This window comes from Haematobia irritans, chromosome 5 (assembly GCF_050003625.1).
Source record: "Haematobia irritans isolate KBUSLIRL chromosome 5, ASM5000362v1, whole genome shotgun sequence".
NCBI lineage: Eukaryota > Metazoa > Arthropoda > Insecta > Diptera > Muscidae > Haematobia > Haematobia irritans.
This window is the reverse complement of record NC_134401.1, coordinates 125,150,412-125,172,208: the sequence shown is the minus strand read 5'-3', so window position 1 is coordinate 125,172,208 and position 21,797 is coordinate 125,150,412. Positions and strand designations below refer to the sequence as shown.

The window sequence follows — 21,797 nt, the reverse complement described above, 5'->3', positions numbered from 1 at the left end:
GGGTGTGCCTAGTAAAGGCAAGGCAGTGACGTAGGTGGTGTTCCAAGGTGTCATCATCCTAAAAACTCGCCCTATATGCCCCATCCTCTACTGTTTCTATTCGTCACAGGTGTGCTCTCAATTCTAGCTGCGTGGTCATTATTCCCAAAGTCTTATGTTATCTGGGTCACTCCATAGTATTTTCGTCGCCCTTCCAACCAGTGCATTAGTCCACATTGTTTTATGTGGTTCCCGTACCCATTCTTCAAACTCGTCCCTTGTGGTCCCTATTGGATTTAAGTACTCTAAGTTCACTTTCCTGTGTGTCCAAGCTCTTATCGCCAATTAATTTGCCTTTACGTTTCCTCTTATTCCGGCGTGTCTTGGCACCCATGTGATGCGGATCTGCCATATTCCGAATATTGGTTGATCATGCTTTTGCATTTCAATACGGTTCTCGATCAACCGCAATGTATACTATTGCTTTCACTGTCCTCTGGCAATCTGTGAAAATTGTTACGTTTTGTGACCTCGTGTAATCTCCGAGCCATTTACCACATTTCGTTATAGTACGTACTTCTGCCTGCAGTATTGTAATATGGTCCGGTAATCGGAATAGGATCTCGGAGTCTGGGTCCTCCACATATACGCCCATGCGTCTCGTCCACTCACCCATCTTCGAGCCATCGATGTAGCAGTAATTGCCTCTGGTATAAGAAACGTCATTAGGTTGAGCTGAACAAACAGATGGAGCAATTGCGGGCCCCATCGCACGGCACGAGCTTTCTGCTCTTTTGAAATTCCTACATTCTAAGTTCAACACCTTGTTCCCTACCTCGTATTTGCAGCATAAATATCCTAGCACCCATATCCGTGGCACCCATATCCACGGCACGAGCTGTCTGCTCTTTTGAAATTCCTACATTCTAAGTTCAACACCTTTTTCCCTACCTCGTATTTGCAGCATAAATATCCTGGCACCCATATCCGTGGCACTAAGCCACTCTTATCGCTATGAAAATAGGCCCCATAGGTTAGGTTAGTGGCAGCCCGATATTTCAGCCTCACTTAAAGGGTGATACGGTAAAAATTTGACGTATTTCTTTCAATTTTCCATTTAAAAAACCTGAACACCCCTCATTTTGAAGGTGTGTGTGTGTAGAATGTTGCTCCTGTTTTGATTTTGGAATTCACTCTTCAGTTGTCAAAATGCCGTCCAAGCAAGAAGAGCAGCGTATCAAAATTTTGCTCGCGCATCGCGAAAATCCGAGCTACTCGCACGCAAAGCTGGCAAAATCGCTAAAAGTTGCCAAATCAACCGTTACAAATGTAATTAAAGTGTTTGGGGAACGTTTGTCGACAGCCAGGAAGTCTGGATCGGGGGGAAATCGAAAACCGGAAGCCGCTGAGACGACAAAGAGAGTTGCCGGTAGTTTCAAGCGAAACCCTAACCTCTCTCTCCGAGATGCCGCAAATAACCTGGGTGTATCGTCTACAACCGTGCATCGAGCCAAACAACGAACCGGACTATCGACTTACAAGAAGGTAGTGACTCCAAATCGCGATGATAAACAACATACCACGGCCAAAGCGCGATCCCGGAGGCTGTACACGACTATGCTGACGAAGTTTGACTGCGTGGTAATGGACGACGAAACCTACGTCAAAGCCGACTACAAGCAGCTTCCGGGACAGTAGTTTTATACGGCAAAAGGAAGGGGAAAGGTAGCAGATATTTTCAATCTGGTTTGGCAAGCCATCTGTACCGGTGGCTTGAAAAGCAGCATTTTCATAGCTTCCGGGACTGTCAACCAAGAAATTTACGTGAAAGAGTGTTTGAATAAACGTCTGCTACCTTTCCTGAAGAAACACGGTTGTTCCGTACTGTTTTGGCAGGATTTGGCATCTTGCCATTACGGTAAAAAGTCCATGGAGTGGTACGCCGTCAACAACGTGCAGGTGGTTCCCAAGGACAAGAACCCTCCCAACACGCCAGAGCTCCGCCCAATTGAGAAATACTGGGCTATTGTCGAGCGGAACCTAAAGAAGACCAAAAAAACTGCTAAGGACGAGCAGCAGTTCAAGGCAAACTGGCTTTCTGCGGCGAAGAAGGTGGACAAGGTGGCTGTACAAAATCTGATGGCAGGTGTCAAGCGTGAGGCCCGGCAATTCGGATTTGGAAAAGCGAAATCCTAACTGAATATTTTTCCTGAATTTTATACTAATTGAACTTGAAAAAGAAATTTAATTTGATTTTTTAAATAAACGATTTCACCGATTTACACGCGTTTTCCCTTGACCAAATTTTGACCGTATCACCCTTTAGACTATTCTGTCCATTGTGATACCACAGTGGTGAACTTCTCTATTTCCATGTTAAGCTCAATGACAAGGGACCTCCTTTTTATAGCCGAGTCCGAAACCACTTAGAGAAGCTTTGAAATACTCAGAAATGTCACCTGCATTACTGAGGTGGGATAATCCACCGCTGAAAAACTTTTTGGTGTTTGGTCGAAACTGGGTTTGAACCCACGACCCTATGTATGCAAGGCGGCATGCTTACCACTGCACCACGGTGGCTCCCGAGGGTCCCATAAAAATGAGCCTTAAGACCTAAATGAAGGTTAAAGTGGCAGCCCGATTAAGATTCAGGCTCACTTAGGCTATTCAGTCCATTGTGATAGACCTAAATGAATGATGTCCACAAAAAAATTATATGGAGCAAATAACACCATGGGATTTCCCAATGGTGTACATCCATTTTTATTCCGCAGATTGCGAGGTTTACGACTTTCTGTTAGGGTCCATTTTCACACAATCGTTTAAATCAGAAGCGAAAATTTGCCCTAATTTAAGTTTGGGGTCGAGTTTCATGTTTCAGTTACATTTTGTTGGGGTTCATATTTATAATGAAGCTTCGCCCCACTTTTTGGACCGTTTTTCATTTGCGGTTTGGGACTCATTTTTATAATGCCACGCAATTCAGCTTATGGTTGGAATATAGTAGATATATCTGTACCAACATATCTGACTCTGACTATGTACAAAACTTCAAAGATTTTTAGCAAAGTAAAAACAGCGATAAAATAAGAAATATGGCTTTTCTAATTAAGATATACGATACGAAATATTTTTCACACCTTCTATAAAAGGCCTTTAGAGAATTTGTAGAAGCCTTCGCTTCCCCACTGTAAAGTTTCTACTCGGAATCTCTTACCTTACTAATCTCCCATTCCACAAAACACAAACATGCTATTCAAAATTCCCTTTATATTAACCACGGTATTCACTTTATTTCTTTTGACTTACTTTTGCTCTACTCAAAATTCACCAGTTTACTGATTATATCTTTCTCTCTCATTTTGTTTTGCCACTTCTATTTCAGGAACGCATGGTACAAATCACACGGCAAAAACAGGGCGGCCTTGGTCTGAGCATAAAGGGTGGTGCGGAACACAAGCTACCGATATTAATCTCACGCATATACAAGGATCAGGCAGCCGACATAACTGGCCAATTGTTTGTGGGTGATGCCATAATTAAAGTCAATGGTGAATACATAACCGCCTGCCCCCACGATGATGCTGTGAATATCCTTCGCAATGCCGGTGATATTGTTGTGCTAACCGTGAAACATTACCGCGCCGCAACACCATTTCTACAGAAACAACGTAAGTATTGCCCATGGATATGTGATGGAAGGTTTTACGGTTATCGAACGTTATGGTGAAGGTGATGGTGTTGAACTCTTTGGTTTTATTATTCACTTAAATTCCATTAAGATATTAGAGTGGAGAGTAAGCAAAGAAAGCACTGAGTAAATTGGTGCTACTTGATGATATCATAAAAAAAGTTAATCGTAATAAATATATCCTCTTGGCGTTAGTTAAAGGTTTGTTAAAAATACTAACACATAAATTGTCTATATTGCGTTCAAGTCAAAAGGCCCAACTTAAACACGAAGAAATCTGTTTTACTAACAGATAAATTCAATTTTCTATAGGAATAAAATTTTACCAACAATTTGACAACATTTTCTACAGAAATAACATGTTGACAAAATTTTCTATAGAAATAAAATTTTGAAAAAATTTTCTATAGAAATAAAACTTTGACAAAATTTTCTATAGAAATAAAATTTTGAAAAAAAAAATCTATAGAAATAAAATTTTGAGAAAATTTTCTATAGAAATAAAATCAAAATAAATAAAATATAGAAATAACATTTTGAAAAAAATCTATAGAAATAAAATTTTGAGAAAGTTTTATAAAGAAATAAAATTTTGACAAAATTTTCTATAGAAAAAAAAATTTGACAAAATTTCCTATAGAAATAAAATTTTGACAAAATTTTCTATAGAAATAAAATTTTGACAAAATTTTCTATAGAAATAAAATTTTGACAAAATTTTCTATAGAAATAAAATTTTGAAAAAAAAAATTCTATAGAAATAAAATTTTGAGAAAATTTACTATAGAAATAAAATAAAAATAAATAAAATATAGAAATAACATTTTGAAAAAAATCTATAAAAATAAAATTTTGAGAAAGTTTTATATAGAAATAAAATTTTGACAAAATTTTCTATAGAAATAAAATTTTGACAAAATTTTCTATAGAAATAAAATTTTGACAAAATTTTCTATAGAAATAACATTTTGGCAAAATTTTCTATAGAAATAAAATTTTGACAAAATTTTCTATAGAAATAAAATTTTGACAAAATCTTCTATAGAAATAAAATTTTGACAAAATTTTCTATAGAAATAAAAGTTTGACAAAATTTCCTATATAAATAAAATTTTGAGAAAATTTTCTATAGAAATAAATTTTGAGAAAATTTTCTAAAGAAATAAAATTTTAACAAAATTTTCTATGGAAATAAAATTTCGACAAAATTTTCTCTAGAAATAAAATTTTGACAAAATTTTCTAAAGAAATAAAATTTTGACAAAATTTTCTATAGAAATAAAATTTTGATAAATATTTCAATAGAAATAGAAATTTGACAAAATTTTCGATAAAAATAAAATTTTGACAAAATTTTCTATAGAAATAAAATTTTGACCAAAATTTTCTATAGAAATAAAATTTTGACCAAAATTTTCTATAGAAATAAAATTTTGACAAAATTTTCTATAGAAATAAAATTTTGACAAAATTTTCTATAGAAATAAAATTTTGACAAAATTTTCTATAGAAATAAAATTTTGACAAAATTGTCTATAAAAATAAAATTTTGACAAAATTTTCAACAGAAATAAAATTTTGACAAAATTTTCTATAGAAATAAAATTTTGAGAAAATTTTCTATAGAAATAAAATTTTGAGAAAATTTTCTATAGAAATAAAATTTTGACTAACTTTTCTATAGAAATAAAATTTTGACAAAAAAATGAAATTTGGACAAAATTTTATATAGAAATAAAATTTTGACAAATTTTTCCATAGAAATAAAATTTTGACAAAATTTTCTATAGAAATAAAATTTTGACAAAATTTTCTATAGGAATAAAACATTTTAACAAAATTTTCTATAGAAATAAAATTTTGACAAAATTTTCAACAGAAATAAAATTTTGAAAAAAAATATCTATAGAAATAAAATTTTGACAAAATTTTCTATAGAAAAAAAATTTTTCACAAAATTTGCTATAGAAATAAAATTTGACAAATTTTCTATTTAAAAATAAAATTTTGTCAAAATTTTCTATAGAAATAAAATGTTGACAAAATTTTCTATAGAAATAAAATTTTCTACATAAATAAAACTTTTACAAAATTTTCTACAGAAATAAAATTTTGAGAAAAATTTTCTATAGAAATACAATCTTCTAAAGAAATAAAAATTTTACAAAATTTTCTATAGAAATAAAATTTTAATAAAATTTTCTTTAGAAATAAAATTTTGACAAAATTTTCTATAAAAATAAAATTTTTTACATAAATAAAATTTTTACAAAATTTTCTACATAAAGTTTTGACAAAATTTTCTATAGAAATACAATCTTCTAAAGAAATAAAATTTTTACAAAATTTTCTATAGAAATAAAATTTTCTTTAGAAATAACATTTTGACAAAATTTTCTATAGAAATTAAACTTCGCAAAATCAAATTTGTTTGTTTAGTAGTTTTGTGGTAAAATTTTCTCCAAATTTTGGTAGATTATTTTTGGCTCGAGTGGTAACCGTAGTGACATTGCGTTGAAACGACCTAAAGAAGCTTTGCCAAATGCTGATTTTTGTAAAGTTTAAGTTTTTATACCCACCACGTTAGGATAGGGGAAATGGAAATGTTCACTTCTGATTTTCTATATATTTCATGATGGTGAAATTCTACCCCGACATAGTTGGTCTTTACTCGAAACTTGGATTAAACCCACGGCACTTTGTATGCAAGGTGAGCATGCTAACCATTGCACCACGGTGGCTCTGGTGGTTCTCGCCTAGGCTTACATTAAAAAAAAAATGGAACAGAAATTCGTAGACCTATTCGACCAATTTCACTATGTCGGAGGTGTTACCAGATGCATTGCACTGTTCTGCAGTTTTTTTTTCTAAGTATCCGTAATTTTTTCCCAACGGCTCTTGAAGTTTAGAAACCAATATTTTTAGCGCATTGTCAAATCGGAAGAAAACGGTAGATGCGTGAGTTGTCCGTAGCTCAATTTGATATAGTTGGTCTTTAGTGGAAACTGGGATTAAACCCACCACACTTGTATGCTAGGTGAGCATGCTAACTATTGCTCCTGTGGATCTGGTAGTTCTCACTTACACACAAAAAAAATTTCTGATTCAATCACGAAATTAATTGATCCAATTAATTTTTAATTGAAATGTCTTCAATCACAGAAATGATAGTATCAATTAAAAAACTAATTGAAGGTCAATTAAAAAGTTAATTGATCTAATTAAAAAATTAATTGATACTATTATTTTTGTGATTGATTTTTGTTTCAATTAAAAAATTTGTTGAATCAATTAAATTTTTAATTGAATATTTTTTAAAACCCAATTAAAATTTTAATTGGAAAAATTTTCGTGAAATTTTTTTGTGTGTAGGCTTACATTAAAAAAAAAGCAACTGGAGTAGAAATTCGTAGACCTATTCGACCAACTCACTATGTTGGAGGTGTTAGCAGATGCGTTGCAATGTTCTGCAGTTTTTTTTCTCAGTATCCGTAATTTTTTCCCAACGGCTCTTGAAGTTTAGAAACCAATATTTTTCGCGCAGGGTCAAATCGGAAGAAAACGGTAGATGCGTTAATTGTCCGTAGCTCAATTTGACGGCGTGGAGGCGAGAAATTTTAGCAGATGTATTATAATGATAAAAGTAGGCTTTCTTCTTCGGAGACGTATAGAATCATATTACCCTTCTGCAGAATGTCGATGTGCATTACACCTTGTGAATCCCAGAAAATGGTGGCCATCGCCTTACAGGCATGGGATAGTTTTCGTCTTCTTCTATGCAGCGGCTTTTCGAAAATCGACAAATTGTTGTCCATACCTAATAGCTCCAATCGCTACTTGATCCACATGCGTGATTTATTAATCGAACCTACAATGATTTTTTTCTCATTTTTCTATAATACGCAGACATTTCTGCTCTGAAAAATATTGATCTAATGGGAAGTAAATTACATTTGATGACTATTTTGATAATTTATTATTTCTTTTCAATTTTTTATATATTTTTAAATAAAGCAGTGAGAGTACTAAAGCCCTGAAAATAGTTTACTTGGATCCCATCCAAAATGCGGCTTCTTTAAAATAAATTCAGTTTTCTTGGCGTCGTCTAGCTTTCAATCTAGCTTATATACAATTAAAGCTAAGATATCGTACAGAATTTTCATTGTGTTTTCGTGATATATAAACTATATGAGTTACAGCCGACCTCATCTCCGGTATTTCTTACTTATTTGCATTTCAATACTATAAACGACCCATTCTACCTATAAAATCTTTGCGGCCTTAAAGAATTTTTCAACAGGCGTCAATATGATTATTGTTTGCCTCCAATCGCATTAACTTTAACTAACTTGGTAATTGTTTGCCTTTGTGCGGTCACCTTAATGAAGTTATCCTAATTTGCCCTCAGCGAATATTTTCGTTTAAAACATTTTTGAAAGTGAATTAAAAGTAAACGACTCCGTGGCATTAAAGTAATAAACCGGGTAATGAAAGCGTCCATTGTGAATTTTCTCTTATATCCAATCAAACATTAAACTTTGTGGATTTTAAGCGAAATGCAAAATGTATTAAAAATAGAAGAGACGAACAGAATAGTAATTACATATGCCAACTCATTATCGTAGAAAATAATTATGCAAAAGAAAAGTTTCTAGTTTCATACAATTATTTTCTATTTCCTTATTTGCTACAATGTAATAGCAGCGAATATGTTTTTTCTGCTTTAATGTTCATTTCTATTCATTAGAAGCAAAAGTTTGTCAAATATTACAACTATAACATCAACTAAAATGCAGTTTATTCAACAACTTTAATTATAAAGCATATGTATTTGCAAAGATTTAATATAAAACATATTATTGTACTCTGCACCACCACGTGGAAAAGGGTATTTTAAAATAGTGAAAATTTACTCAAGACCACATACTTAGTTGATGTTTTTCCGTCTAAGAAGAAATTTTTTAAACATTCAATGACAGTATACTACCTCAAAACGTACCACCTATCGGTACTACTAAGTGTGTAAAATTGTACAAAATGTCCCATATTTACACATACCTCTAAAATGTAAGTATAGACTAATAAATCATAAATGCAAATAGGCTCACATCATCGTTGCCATTTTGGTTTACAAATGGACCAAACTCGATCAAATTCCACTTGGGTTTTTTTGGGACAATTTTAGCCCGACTAATATACAATAAAAAACACCATATAAAATTTAAATTTTTTATTTCAATTTCAATAGTTTTTCCAAAACTATTAACTATAATTTGGGGCACCGTTTCCAGTCATCCACGAACTGAACATTTTTGAGTTCTCATCCAGCGTTACCATTGAGAATTTCTAAATAGTGGCTAAAAAGTGTCACCAACCATAAAAGATGGCACAGTCATTTAAAAAAGTGACGGAAAGGAAACGGTTCCAATGTTCTCATCTTATTCATATTACTCAAAAGTTTATTTTCATAAGGCAAAGTGTTTGGCTCATAGGCTTTTTAACGTCGATCATTTTAAACGGCTTTTAAAGTGTACCCTGTTATGTTTCTCGTATAGCATTTTACTTGAGTGTGTACAAGAAGCATAATCGGAAGATCGGGGTAAATGGGGTTATATCAGAACTTTGGTTCCACAGCAACACTACAGGAATTCGGATAATAATTGCGGATTGTGTGCATGGTTGTCACAGATCGTACAATTCTACTAAAAATGGTACATTTTTTACTGTTTGGTAGATAGATAGAATTCTTCATGTTTTGGTAAATTTTGGAAAATATTCCTCTCCAATTAAGACGTACAAAATTTTCTATAGAAATGAAATGTTGACAAAAGTTTCTTTAGAAATAAAATGTTGACCAAATTTTGTATAGAAATAAAATTTTGAAAAAATGTTCCATAGAAATAAAATTTTGAAAAAATTTTCCATAGAAATAAAATTTTGACAAAATTTTCCATAGGAATAAAGTTTTGACAAAATTTTCTATAGAAATAAAATTTTGACAAAATTTTCTTTAGAAATAAAATTTTGAAAAAATTTTCTTTAGAAATAAAATTTTGACAAAATTTTCTATAGAAATAAAATTTTGACAAAATTTTCTATAGAAAAAAAATTTTGACAAAATTTTCTATAGAAATAATATTTTGACAACATTTTAAAGGGTGATTTGTTAAGAGCTTGATAACTTTTTTTAAAAAAAAAACGCATAAAATTTGCAAAATCTCATCGGTTCTTTATTTGAAACGTTAGATTGGTCCATGACATTTACTTTTTGAAGATAATTTCATTTAAATGTTGACCGCGGCTGCGTCTTAGGTGGTCCATTCGGAAAGTCCAATTTTGGGCAACTTTTTCGAGCATTTCGGCCGGAATAGCCCGAATTTCTTCGGAAATGTTGTCTTCCAAAGCTGGAATAGTTGCTGGCTTATTTCTGTAGACTTTAGACTTGACGTAGCCCCACAAAAAATAGTCTAAAGGCGTCAAATCGCATGATCTTGGTGGCCAACTTACCGGTCCATTTCTTGAGATGAATTGTTCTCCGAAGTTTTCCCTCAAAATGGCCATGGAATCGCGAGCTGTGTGGCATGTAGCGCCATCTTGTTGAAACCACATGTCAACCAAGTTCAGTTCTTCCATTTCTGGCAACAGAAAGTTTGTTAGCATCGAACGATAGCGATCGCCATTCACCGTAACGTTGCGTCCAACAGCATCTTTGAAAAAATACGGTCCAATGATTCCACCAGCGTACAAACCACACCAAGCAGTGCATTTTTCGGGATGCATGGGCAGTTCTTGAACGGATTCTGTTTGCTCTTCACTCCAAATGCGGCAATTTTGCTTATTTACGTAGCCATTCAACCAGAAATGAGCCTCATCGCTGAACAAAATTTGTCGATAAAAAAGCGGATTTTCTGCCAACTTTTCTAGGGCCCATTCACTGAAAATTCGACGTTGTGGCAGATCGTAAGTCTATTCATGATGAAATGTCAAAGCATACTGAGCATCTTTCTCTTTGACACCATGTCTGAAATCCCACGTGATCTGTCAAATACTAATGCATGAAAATCCTAACCTCAAAAGAATCACCCTTTATAAAGAAATAAAATTTTGACAAAATTTTCTATAGAAATAAAATTTTGACAATTTTTTTTACAGAAATAAAATGTTGACAAAAGTTTCTATAGAAATGAAGTTTTAACAAAATTTTCTAAAGAAATAAAATGTTGACAAAAGTTTCTATAGAAATAAAATGTTGACAAAATTTTCTATAGAAATACAATTTTGACAAAATTTTCTATAGAAATAAAATTTTGACAAAATTTTCTATAGAAATAAAATTTTGACAAAATTTTCTATAGAAATAAAATTTTGACAAAGTTTTCTACAGAAATAAAATGTAGACAAAAGTTTCTATAGAAATAAAATTTTGACAAAGTTTTATACAGAAATAAAATGTAGACAAAAGTTTCTATAGAAATAAAATTTTGACAAAATTTTCCATAGAAATAAAGTTTTGACAAATACAATTTTAACAAAGAAATGAAGTTTTAACAAAATTTTCTAAAGAAATAAAATGTTGACAAAAGTTTCTATAGAAATAAAATGTTGACAAAATTTTCTATAGAAATACAATTTTGACAAAATTTTCTATAGAAATAAAATTTTGACAAAATTTTCTATAGAAATAAAATTTTGACAAAATTTTCTATAGAAATAAAATTTTGACAAAGTTTTCTACAGAAATAAAATGTAGACAAAAGTTTCTATAGAAATAAAATTTTGACAAAGTTTTATACAGAAATAAAATGTAGACAAAAGTTTCTATAGAAATAAAATTTTGACAAAATTTTCCATAGAAATAAAGTTTTGACAAATACAATTTTAACAAATTTTTCTATAGGAATAAAATTTTGATAAAATTTTCTATAGAAATAAAATTGTGACAAAATTATCTACAGAAATAAAATGTTGACAAAAGTTTCTATAGAAATAAAATTTTGACAAAATTTTCCATAGAAATAAAGTTTTGACAATTGTATTTGATATTTGGCAAAATTTTCTATAAATATAAAATTTTTACAAAATTTTCTATAGAAATAAAATTTTTACAAAATTTTCTACAGTAGAAAAATTTTTTAATAGAAATAAAATTTAAGAATATTTTTCATAGTTTCGGCTATAGGTCTGTTTTACACACAGCTGTGCACACCAAAATAAATCCTTGAAAACGGTTTTGACGAGGTCAACCGAAATATTTGAAATAAAAATAAAAGAAAAAACATCAATCTTATGCTTTTTTATCGACCTATAGCCGAAACTATCAAAAATAATTCTTACAAATAAATAAAAAGCTCAGCGATAATCAACCAGAACTAGAACTAACATTTTGACAAAATTGTCCATGGAAATAAAATTTTGGCAAAATTTTCTGTAGAAATAAAATGTTGACAAAATTTTCTACAGAAATAAAATGTTGACAAAAGATTCTATAGAAATAAAATTTGACAAAATTTTCTATAGAAAAATAATTTTGACAAAATTTTCTATAGAAATAAAATTTTGACAAAATTTTCTATAGGAATAAAATTTTGACAAAATTTTCTATAGAAATAAAATTTTGACAAAATTTTCCATAGAAATAAAGTTTTGACAATTTTTTTTTTGGAAATAAAATTTTTACAAAATTTTCTATAGAAATAAAATTTTGACAAAATTTTCTATAGAAATACAATTTTGACAAAATTTCCTATAGAAATAAAATTTTGACAAAATTTTCTATAAAAATAAAATTTTCTATAGAAATAAAATTTAAGAATATTTTTTATAGTTTCGGCTATAGGCAAACCAAAATAAGTCCCAGAAAACTTGTTTGACGAAGTCAATCAATCTTATGTTTTTTATCGACCTATAGCCGAAACTATCCAAAATAATTCTTAAAAATAAATAAAAAGCTCAACGATAATCAACCAGAAATAGAACTAAAATTTAGACAACATTTTCTATAGAAATACAATTTTGACAAATTGTTGTATAGAAATAAAATTTAGACAAATTTTTCTATAGAAATAAAATTTGAACAATTTTTCTATAGAAATAAAATTTGAACAATTTTTCTATAGAAATAAAATTTGAAAAATTTTTCTATAGAAATAAAATTTTAACAATTTTTCTATAGAAATAAAAGTTTAACAATTTTTCTATAGAAATAAAATTTTAACAATCTTTGTATAGAAATAAAATTTTGACAAAATTTTCTATAGAAATAAAATTTGGACAAATTTTTTTATAGAAATAATATTTTGCCAGAATTTTCTATAGCAGTAAAATTTTGACAAAATTTTCTATAGAAATAAAATTTTTACAAAATTTTCTATAGCAATAAAATTTTGACTAAATTTTCTATAGAAATACAATTTAGATAAAATTTTCTATGGAAATAATATTTTCTATAAAAATAAAATTTTGAGAAAATTTTCTATAGAAATAAAATGTTGACAACATTTTCTATGGGCATAAAATTTTGAATAAATACATTAATTTTTCTGATTTACTTTGGTTTTCTAAAAAATAACATAAAAGGACGATTTTCTGAGAAATTTTAAAGTTGATCAGCTTGTGAGAATTTTGGTCCGATGTTGGTGTTATGTTGCTCCAAAATAAAAATTTCGTTGTGGCAACGCTGGCTCACATTCAAATATATCTTATAGGGTCCATGCAGTTATTTTATGCCTTCCAATAACAATGCTACAATTGGTCTATATCAGTCGGACTAGGTTAGGTTAGGTGGCAGCCCGATGTATCAGGCTCACTTAGGCTATTCAGTCCATTTTGATACCACATTGGTGAACTTCTCTCTTATCACTAAGTGCTGCCCGATTCCATATTAAGTTCAATGACAAGGGACCTCCTTTTTATAGCCGCGTCCGAACGGCGTTCCACATTGCAGTGAAACCACTTGGTGAAGCTTTGAAACCCTCAGAAATGTCACCAGCATTACTGAGGTGGGATAATCCACCGCTGAAAAACTTTTTGGTGTTCGGTCGAAGCAGGAATCGAACCCACGACCTTGTGTATGCAAGGCGGGCATGCTAAACATTGCACCACGGTGGCTCGGTCGGACTATATCGTCGACACTGCCGCCGAAAAAAACCTCAAATGTTTCCAATATCGTGACAAATAAATTAATAAAGTAGCGAAAAGTATGCATAACAAATAAGAATACGATAAAAATATGAATTTGAGATTGGTTGTACGATTAGTCTGGTACGGGTCCTATATTTCTCAGTGTGATATTTTAATGGATAATTTACCTACGTCGAATAGATATATTTGTGTTGGTTTAGCCGCCGCCGCGGATGGCAAATTTTGTATGTCGCCGTCAACAAAATTGTGTCTGAAATTTGAACTATGATATTAAACAATTTTAAAATTTATTTTGAAATTTTTATTATTATACTCTTTTTAAATTTCAAGTGGTAGTTTTTTTTTTAAATTTCAAGTAGTAGTTACAATTCATTTTATGGGATTTCTATTTCATATTACATGATATCCAGCGAAGCCATTGAAGGCTTGTCTGCCGAATAAAATCATTCTCACAATTGCGACTCAATATTTGAATTAATTTAAACTTTCACAAACAAAAATTAAATGTCAGTTTCCGGCACATATTTCAAATTACATATTTAAGATATAAAGTTTTAAATTAAGACACAAAATATCTATAGACTAAAATAGCTTGATGAACATATAACTTCAGAGTATAATATGTGTCTGATGGAGTTGAGGAAGAGCAACTTAAAAGGCATAGTTACATTGACATTTGTCATTTTGTCAGTTTTCTTTTTGGCAAACAAAGTTACTTTATGCATATAAATTTAATGGTAAAGAGCGTGAGAATTTGTATGACTTAACTACAGTGCCAATCACATATACAAATAAAAAGGATTCCCACAAATATGTAGACATTGCCCATTCCATTCCATCTTCATCATCAAGTCTCAACACCTCTCAAGTTATTCATAGTATGTGTGTGTTTGTTTCTCTTCTCTTTTTTCTCTCCCTCTCCATGTTTATGTAGTGGCAAAAGATACACCAGACTCAGATAATGATACAACATGTGCTGAATTAAAGGCTGATGAAGGATACAAATCCTCAGTGAATAATGGTACCATTAGTCGTAGTTGTAGCAGACCAATGTCAATTTGTTCCGAACCCGAAAAGAAATGGATGGACGTTGTGGCAGGTAAGTTTTTTGATCTTTTGAATATAATTGAAAGGTAGTATGGATAAATGCATGATGCAATTGATGTTGACAACAAAAAAAAAATATATAGATTTTCAGATGGATTTGATGATACATACTACCTCAAGAAGATCGGTTCTAATGGTTTGCGTCCCGAAATTAAATTCAATATAATTGAAAGGTAGTATGGATAAATGCATGATACAATTGATGTTGGCAACAAAAACAGGATGTATGCAGAAAATATCAAAAAAAACAAGTATATACGGCCGCAAGTTCGGCCAGGCCGAATCTTATGTACCCACCACCATGGATTGCGTAGAAACTTCTACGAAAGACTGTCATCCACAATCGAATTACTTGGGTTGTGGTATCTTAAAACTTCTGATTCCTGCATGGTTGTTGGATACCATATTCTAACATCACGTACCAAATTTCAACCGAATGGGAAGTAGTTTGCTCTTCCAAGGGGCTCTGGAGGTCAAATCTGGGGATCGGTTTATATGGGGCCTATATATAATTATGGACCGATATCGACCAATTTTTGCATGGGAGTTTGAGGCCATATATTAACACCACGTACCAAATTTCAACTGAATCAGATGAATTTTGGTCTTCCAAGAGGTTCCGGAGGTCAAATCTGGTGATCGGTTTATATGGGGGCTATATATAATTATGAGCCGATGTGGACCAATTTTTGCATGGTTGTTAGAGACCATATACTAACATCACGTACCAAATTTCAGCCATATCGGATGAAATTTGCTTCTCTTAGAGGCCTCGCAAGCCAAATTTTGGGGTCCGTTTATATGGGGGCTATACGTAAAAGTGGACCGATATGGCCCATTTGCAATACCATCCGACCTACATCAATAACAACTACTTGTGCCAAGTTTCAAGTCGATAGCATGTTTCGTTCGGAAGTTAGCGTGATTTCAACAGACGGACGGACGGACGGACGGACGGACGGACGGACATGCTCAGATCGACTCAGAATTTCACCACGACCCAGAATATATATACTTTATGGGGTCTTAGAGCAATATTTCGATGTGTTACAAACGGAATGACAAAGTTAATATACCCCCCATCCTATGGTGGTGGGTATAAAAATATATATAGAAAATATATAGATTTTCAGATGGATTTGATGATACATACTACCTCAAGAAGGTCGGTTCTAATGGTTCGAGTCCCGAAGTTAAATTCAAAAGTTTCTACATATGGAGACTACATCAGATTCTGGTTTTATAAAAACAAGTTTTGTTTGAATTTTAGAAGAATCTTAAACACATGATAAAATAACGACTTTTGTGTGATTTGTAATCGCTATTCTGCAGATTTTTAACCACATTAACCGAATAAGCACTAGAAGCAAAATCAGCAAATTTTTAGTTCTAGTTTCAGGATATTCGGATAATCAGTGTGCCTTCTATACCCTCGTGAAATTAAATCGTGAGAACGGTGTATATGAGGTCAATGTCCAACTCGTACAAATATAAATCAAATTTGACATATATCCTTATGGATGTAAACTACCTGCAGATTTCACATTTCAGGTGAATCGAATAATAATTGTGGTGTCTAGAAACCCAAGAAGTGAAGAAATCGGGAGATCGCTCTATATGGGGCTATACCAAAAGATGGGCCAATACACACAATATTCGACGCTCCTATTTGAGGACTTAAATACTTACAAATTTTAAATTTCTAGCAAATCGGATAAAAATTACGGGAAATCCAGAGATCGATCTATATGGGGACTATACAAAAACATAAACCGATATGCACATACTTTCTAATCTAAAATACCCCTAGATTCCCAACTTCAGATTCAGTGTGCCTTCTATTCCCCAACTTTAGATTCAGTGCGCCTTCAATTCCCTCATGAAATTAAATCGCGAGAACGGTTTATATGAGGTCAATGTCCAACTCGTAAAAATTTAAATCAAATTTGACATATCTCCTTATGGATGTAAACTACATCCATATTTCACATTTCCCAACTTCAAGCAAATCGGGTAAAAGTCGAAGTGTGTACGACCCCAGAAGTCACATCGGCAGATTGGTCTATATGGGGGCTATACCTTAACATGCGCCAATTGACACCATATATGGTATCTACTATTTGTGTGGAGGTATTTTACCGCTGGATTTCCAATTTCAAAAAAAATTGGATAAAAATTGCATAGAAATCCAATAAGTAAAATCGGGAGATCGGTCTATATGGGGGTTATACCAAAACCTGGACCGATATAGGCCATATTCGTAATCGACCTGTTTGCAGAGAAAAAAACGAATCATTCTCCCTAATCAAGAATAACGTCGTAGAAGTAGTTATTTCTAGAAATGATTATTCGCCGAAATTTTAACCACATTTGGGGGGTGTCCATTTATGAGAAGTTAGTTGTAATGAGATAATATAGCAAACGTCTTACGAAAATTGCCAACCTTTGTCCGCTTTGAGAGGTTTTACTGTAATGGCTTATATGTAATGCAACAAACTAAAGCCCCTTATTTTTGGATTTTTAATTCTTTGTTTTAGATGATCGCCACTTTGGTATTTTTAAGTGCCAACCGTACTCGTTAAAATGCCCTAGGCGCAAAAGTCCAACGGATAGAGATCCAGAGATATTGGTGGCCATTGGGTGGTAGAAATGAAACGAGAAACCTCATTTTAAGCCACTCTTGGTTGACGTGTGCTGAGTCCTGTTGGAATTTTAATGGCCTGCGGCCGAAATATTTGTCTGGACCAGGGCTTCAATATTATCTTTAGGACAAATTTCCCATAATTTTCGGCATTTAATTGTCTTCGAATATGCTACAAAACTGGGGGGTGACCGCACCAACTTTTTTCGTGACCCTATCTAGTATACAGTCTCTAACAACCATGGCAAAATTGGTCCATATCAGTCTATAGTTATATACAGCCCCCATATAAACCGATAGCCAGATTTGACCTCCCGGCTTTTTTTACAATTTAGAAGACGCTGTTAAGAAGTTTTAAGATATCTTGCCATCGGCAAGTGTTACCGCAAGCCAAGTAATTCGATTGTGGATGACAGTTTTATGTAGAAGTTTTTATGCAATCCATGGTGGAAGGTACATAAGATTCGGTCTGGCCGAACTTATGGCCGTATATACTTGCTGTTTTTGAGGGTGTACGAAAGTCTATATTTCATCAGACTTTCTTGCACACTCGGACGCAATTAAGATTGAGATTTCTTATTGATATTGGTGATTGTCCGTGTTTTTTTAAGTTCAAAAAATCACGACCATTCACAAAATATTCCCCTAAATATACATTCTCTATCATTATTACCAACCATCATTTACATGCTATATTTCATATCTTACTGCAATTGCTCACCAACTATTATTAAAATTTTCTTATTTGCTCATTGTGTACATCGAAATTTGTATGAATTTCATTATTTTCATGTTGTTTTCTCTTTTCCCTTCTTTTTTCTGATTACTTTCATTTCAGTCCCTCTGATGATGGCCTATGTAACACGTTACATTTATGGTACCGATAAATTACGGCCCAACGCTTTTGAAGTGCGTGGCATAAATGGCACATCGACGGGCATAATACACTGTGATGATTTAGCCATACTGAGTCAATGGCTGAAATTGATTAACGATAACGTTGTTGGTTTGACACATTTACAGGTAAATGTTTTTCTTTTGTAAATATTCCGTTCAGGCTTTATGGTCCTACATGGTTGCCTTTGATAATTCTGATAGGAGGTGTGTGTGTATTGATTTTGCTCAAGCGAGGGATAACAAACAAAAAAATGTTGATACGCGTAAATACGTGTATATTTGTTAAGTTTTTTTCCAATCAAAGTTGACAATTAACAATAACAAATATGCATTAAAATTTAAGAAAGTAGTACATAGGTAAACCGTGAAATAGGCCTTAGCTTAAGAAAAGTGGGTGGAATTTTGTTTTTTATTAAACATTTGCATTAATGATCAAAAATTACCAAAAGTGGAAATAACTGCATGGAACTGTTGTCATAAATATCAAATTTACCGCAACATAGAATATTGAATTTATTTTAATTAATTTTAAACTACTACTGATTTTAATTAGCTTTGTTAAATTGGATGAAGAAATTTATTCATTCTGTAAATTTTATTTTATGAGGGGATAGAAGGAGCACTGATTATTCAAAAGCTAGTAGTTACCCACATTACTGAAATAAATAAGAGAAGAAAAATCGTGAAATTTTACTTTTAGTTTGGGGCAATTTGGTTAATCAGTGCGCCTTCTATCCTTTCATGAAAATAAATCGGGAGACCGGTATATATGTTACAAATACAAACCAAATTTGACATATATCTTTATGGAGCTAAGATATGTTATCTCCAGATTTCCAATTTCAAATGGGATAAGAAAAGCGGACGTACCTTAACTTTGTCATTCTGTTTGGTACATGGTGTTAATATATGGTCTCTAACAACCATGCAAAAATTTTTCCACATCGGTTCATAATTATATATAGTCCCCATATAAACCGATCCCCAGATTTGACCTCCGGAGCCCCTTGGAAGAGCAAAATTCATCCGATTCGGTTGAAATTTGGTACGTGGTGTTAGTATATTGCCTCCAACTACCATGCAGGAATTGGTCCATATCGGTCCATAATTATATGTGGCCACCATATAAACCGATCCCCAGATTTAACCTCCGGAGCCTCTTGAAAGAGCAAAATTCATCTGATTCAGTTGAAATTTGGTACGTGGTGTTAATATATGGCCTCAAAGACCCATCCAAAAATTTGTCGAAATCGGTCCATAATTATATATAGCCCACATATAAACCGATCCCCAGATTTGACCTCCGGAGCCTCGTAAAGAGCAAAATTCTTCCGATTCGGTTGAAATTTGGTACGTGATGTTAGTATAACAGGGAGCCACTGTGGTGCAATGGTTAGCATGCCCGCCTTGCATACACAAGGTCGTGGGTTCGATTCCTGCTACGACCGAACACCAAAAAGTTTTTCAGCGGTGTATTATCCCACCTTAGTAATGCTGGTGACATTTCTGAGGGTTTCAAAGCTTCTCTAAGTGGTTTCACTGGAATGTGGAACGCCGTCCAGACTCGGCTATAAAAAGGAGGTCCCTTGTCATTGAGTTTAACATGGAATCGGGCAGCACTCAATGATAAGAGAGAAATTCACCACTGTGGTATCACAATGGACTGAATAGTCTAAGTGAGCCTGATACATCGGGCTGCCACATAACCTAACCTAACCTAACCTAGTATAACAGGTTGGTTATGCTAACCGGTCTAACAAAGAAAAACGCATTTTTTGTCAAAATTCGTTTTTATTATTCAACATAGTTCCCTTCAAGAGCGATACAACGATTATAACGACCTTCCAATTTTTTGATACCATTATGGTAGTACTCCTTCGGTGTTGCCTCAAAATAGGCCTCAGTTTCGGCGATCGCCTCTTCATTTTTTCCCTGAGAGCATCCTTTTGAGGTCTGAGAACAAGAAGAAGTCGCTGGGTGCAGATCTGGAGAATACGACGGGTGGGGAAGCAATTCGAAGCCCAATTCAGGAATTTTTGCCATCGTTCTCAATGACTTGTGGCACGGTGCGTTGTCTTGGTCGAACAACACTTTTTTCTTCTTCATATGGGGCCGTTTTGCCGCGATTTCGACCTTCAAACGCATATCCAAATATTGATGAATGATATGACCAACACGTTCCTTTGATATCTTTAAGACCTCTGCTATCTCGATCAACTTCATTCAAAATCATTTTGTGGATTTTTTTTTTTGAAGTTTTCGTCGGTAACCACCTCTTTCGGGCGTCCACTGCATTCACCGTCCACCGTGCTCATTTCACCACGCTTGAATTTTGCATACCAATCAATTATTGTTGATTTTTCTGGGGCAGAGTCCGGAAACTTATTATCAAGCCAAGTTTTTGCTTACACCGTATTTTGCCCCTTCAGAAAACAGTATTTTATCAAAACACGAAATTCCTTTTTTTCCATTTTTTTCTCAATAACAAAAGTTGCTTCACAAAAGACGCTCTATCTCACAAACTAATTGACTTACAGACGTCAAATTTTGACACGAATCATTTGAAGGTTGGTACTATATAAAAATAATATGCATTTAATGCTAGCGACGACATCTATGTTTCAGACCGGGGACTTATCAGCCAACCTGTTATGGTCTCTAACAACTATGCAGGTATTGGTCCATATCAGTCTATAATTATATATATCCCCCATATAAACCGATCCCGAGATTTGGTTTTGGAGCCTCTTGGAGGAGCAAATTTCATCCGACTCAGTTGAAATTTGGTACATTGTGCTAGTATATGGCCTTTAACAACCATGTCTAACAAGGTCCATATCGGTCTATAGTTATATATAGCCCACAGATAAATCGATCCCCAGTCACACAAAAATTGGTCCATATCAAGTTCATTATTGTATATAGCCCCCATATAAGCGAACCCCATATTTCAATTCTGGCTCTCTAAGTATCGTGCAAAAGTCCATATCGATTCGTAATTATTTGTAGACTTACCTATACATACCCTTTTTGTCTAACAATTTAGAAGGCGATGTTAAGAATTTTTAAGTATTACCACAACCCAAGTAATTCGATTGTGGATGAAGTCTTTCGTAGAAGTTTCTACGCAATCCATGATGAAGGGTACATAAGATTCGTCCTGGCCGAACTTACTGCCGCATATACTTGTTATAGTTAATTTTGAAGAATTTTTCGGAATTATTAAAGCCAAGCTGGCCTTAGACAAACAAAATTTTCAGTCATGTGAAGATAGCCAGTTTTAAGTCGAAAAACCTATAAGGACAAAAGGACTTCATTGAAAAGTTCTCGAACTTTGGGCAA

The 21,797-nt window shown here is 33.0% G+C and overlaps 1 protein-coding gene across 1 annotated transcript in view; it reads left to right on the top strand.

The window, feature by feature from the left end:
* Nucleotides 1-21,797, top strand: part of Syn2 (Syntrophin-like 2) — a 277,516-nt gene that overhangs the window by 140,834 nt on the left and 114,885 nt on the right. The window contains exons 4-6 of the mRNA XM_075310335.1: nucleotides 3,365-3,650; nucleotides 14,745-14,909; nucleotides 18,397-18,581. Of these exons, the coding sequence (XP_075166450.1) occupies nucleotides 3,365-3,650; nucleotides 14,745-14,909; nucleotides 18,397-18,581 (636 nt within the window). The remainder of the gene's footprint in view (nucleotides 1-3,364; nucleotides 3,651-14,744; nucleotides 14,910-18,396; nucleotides 18,582-21,797) is intronic.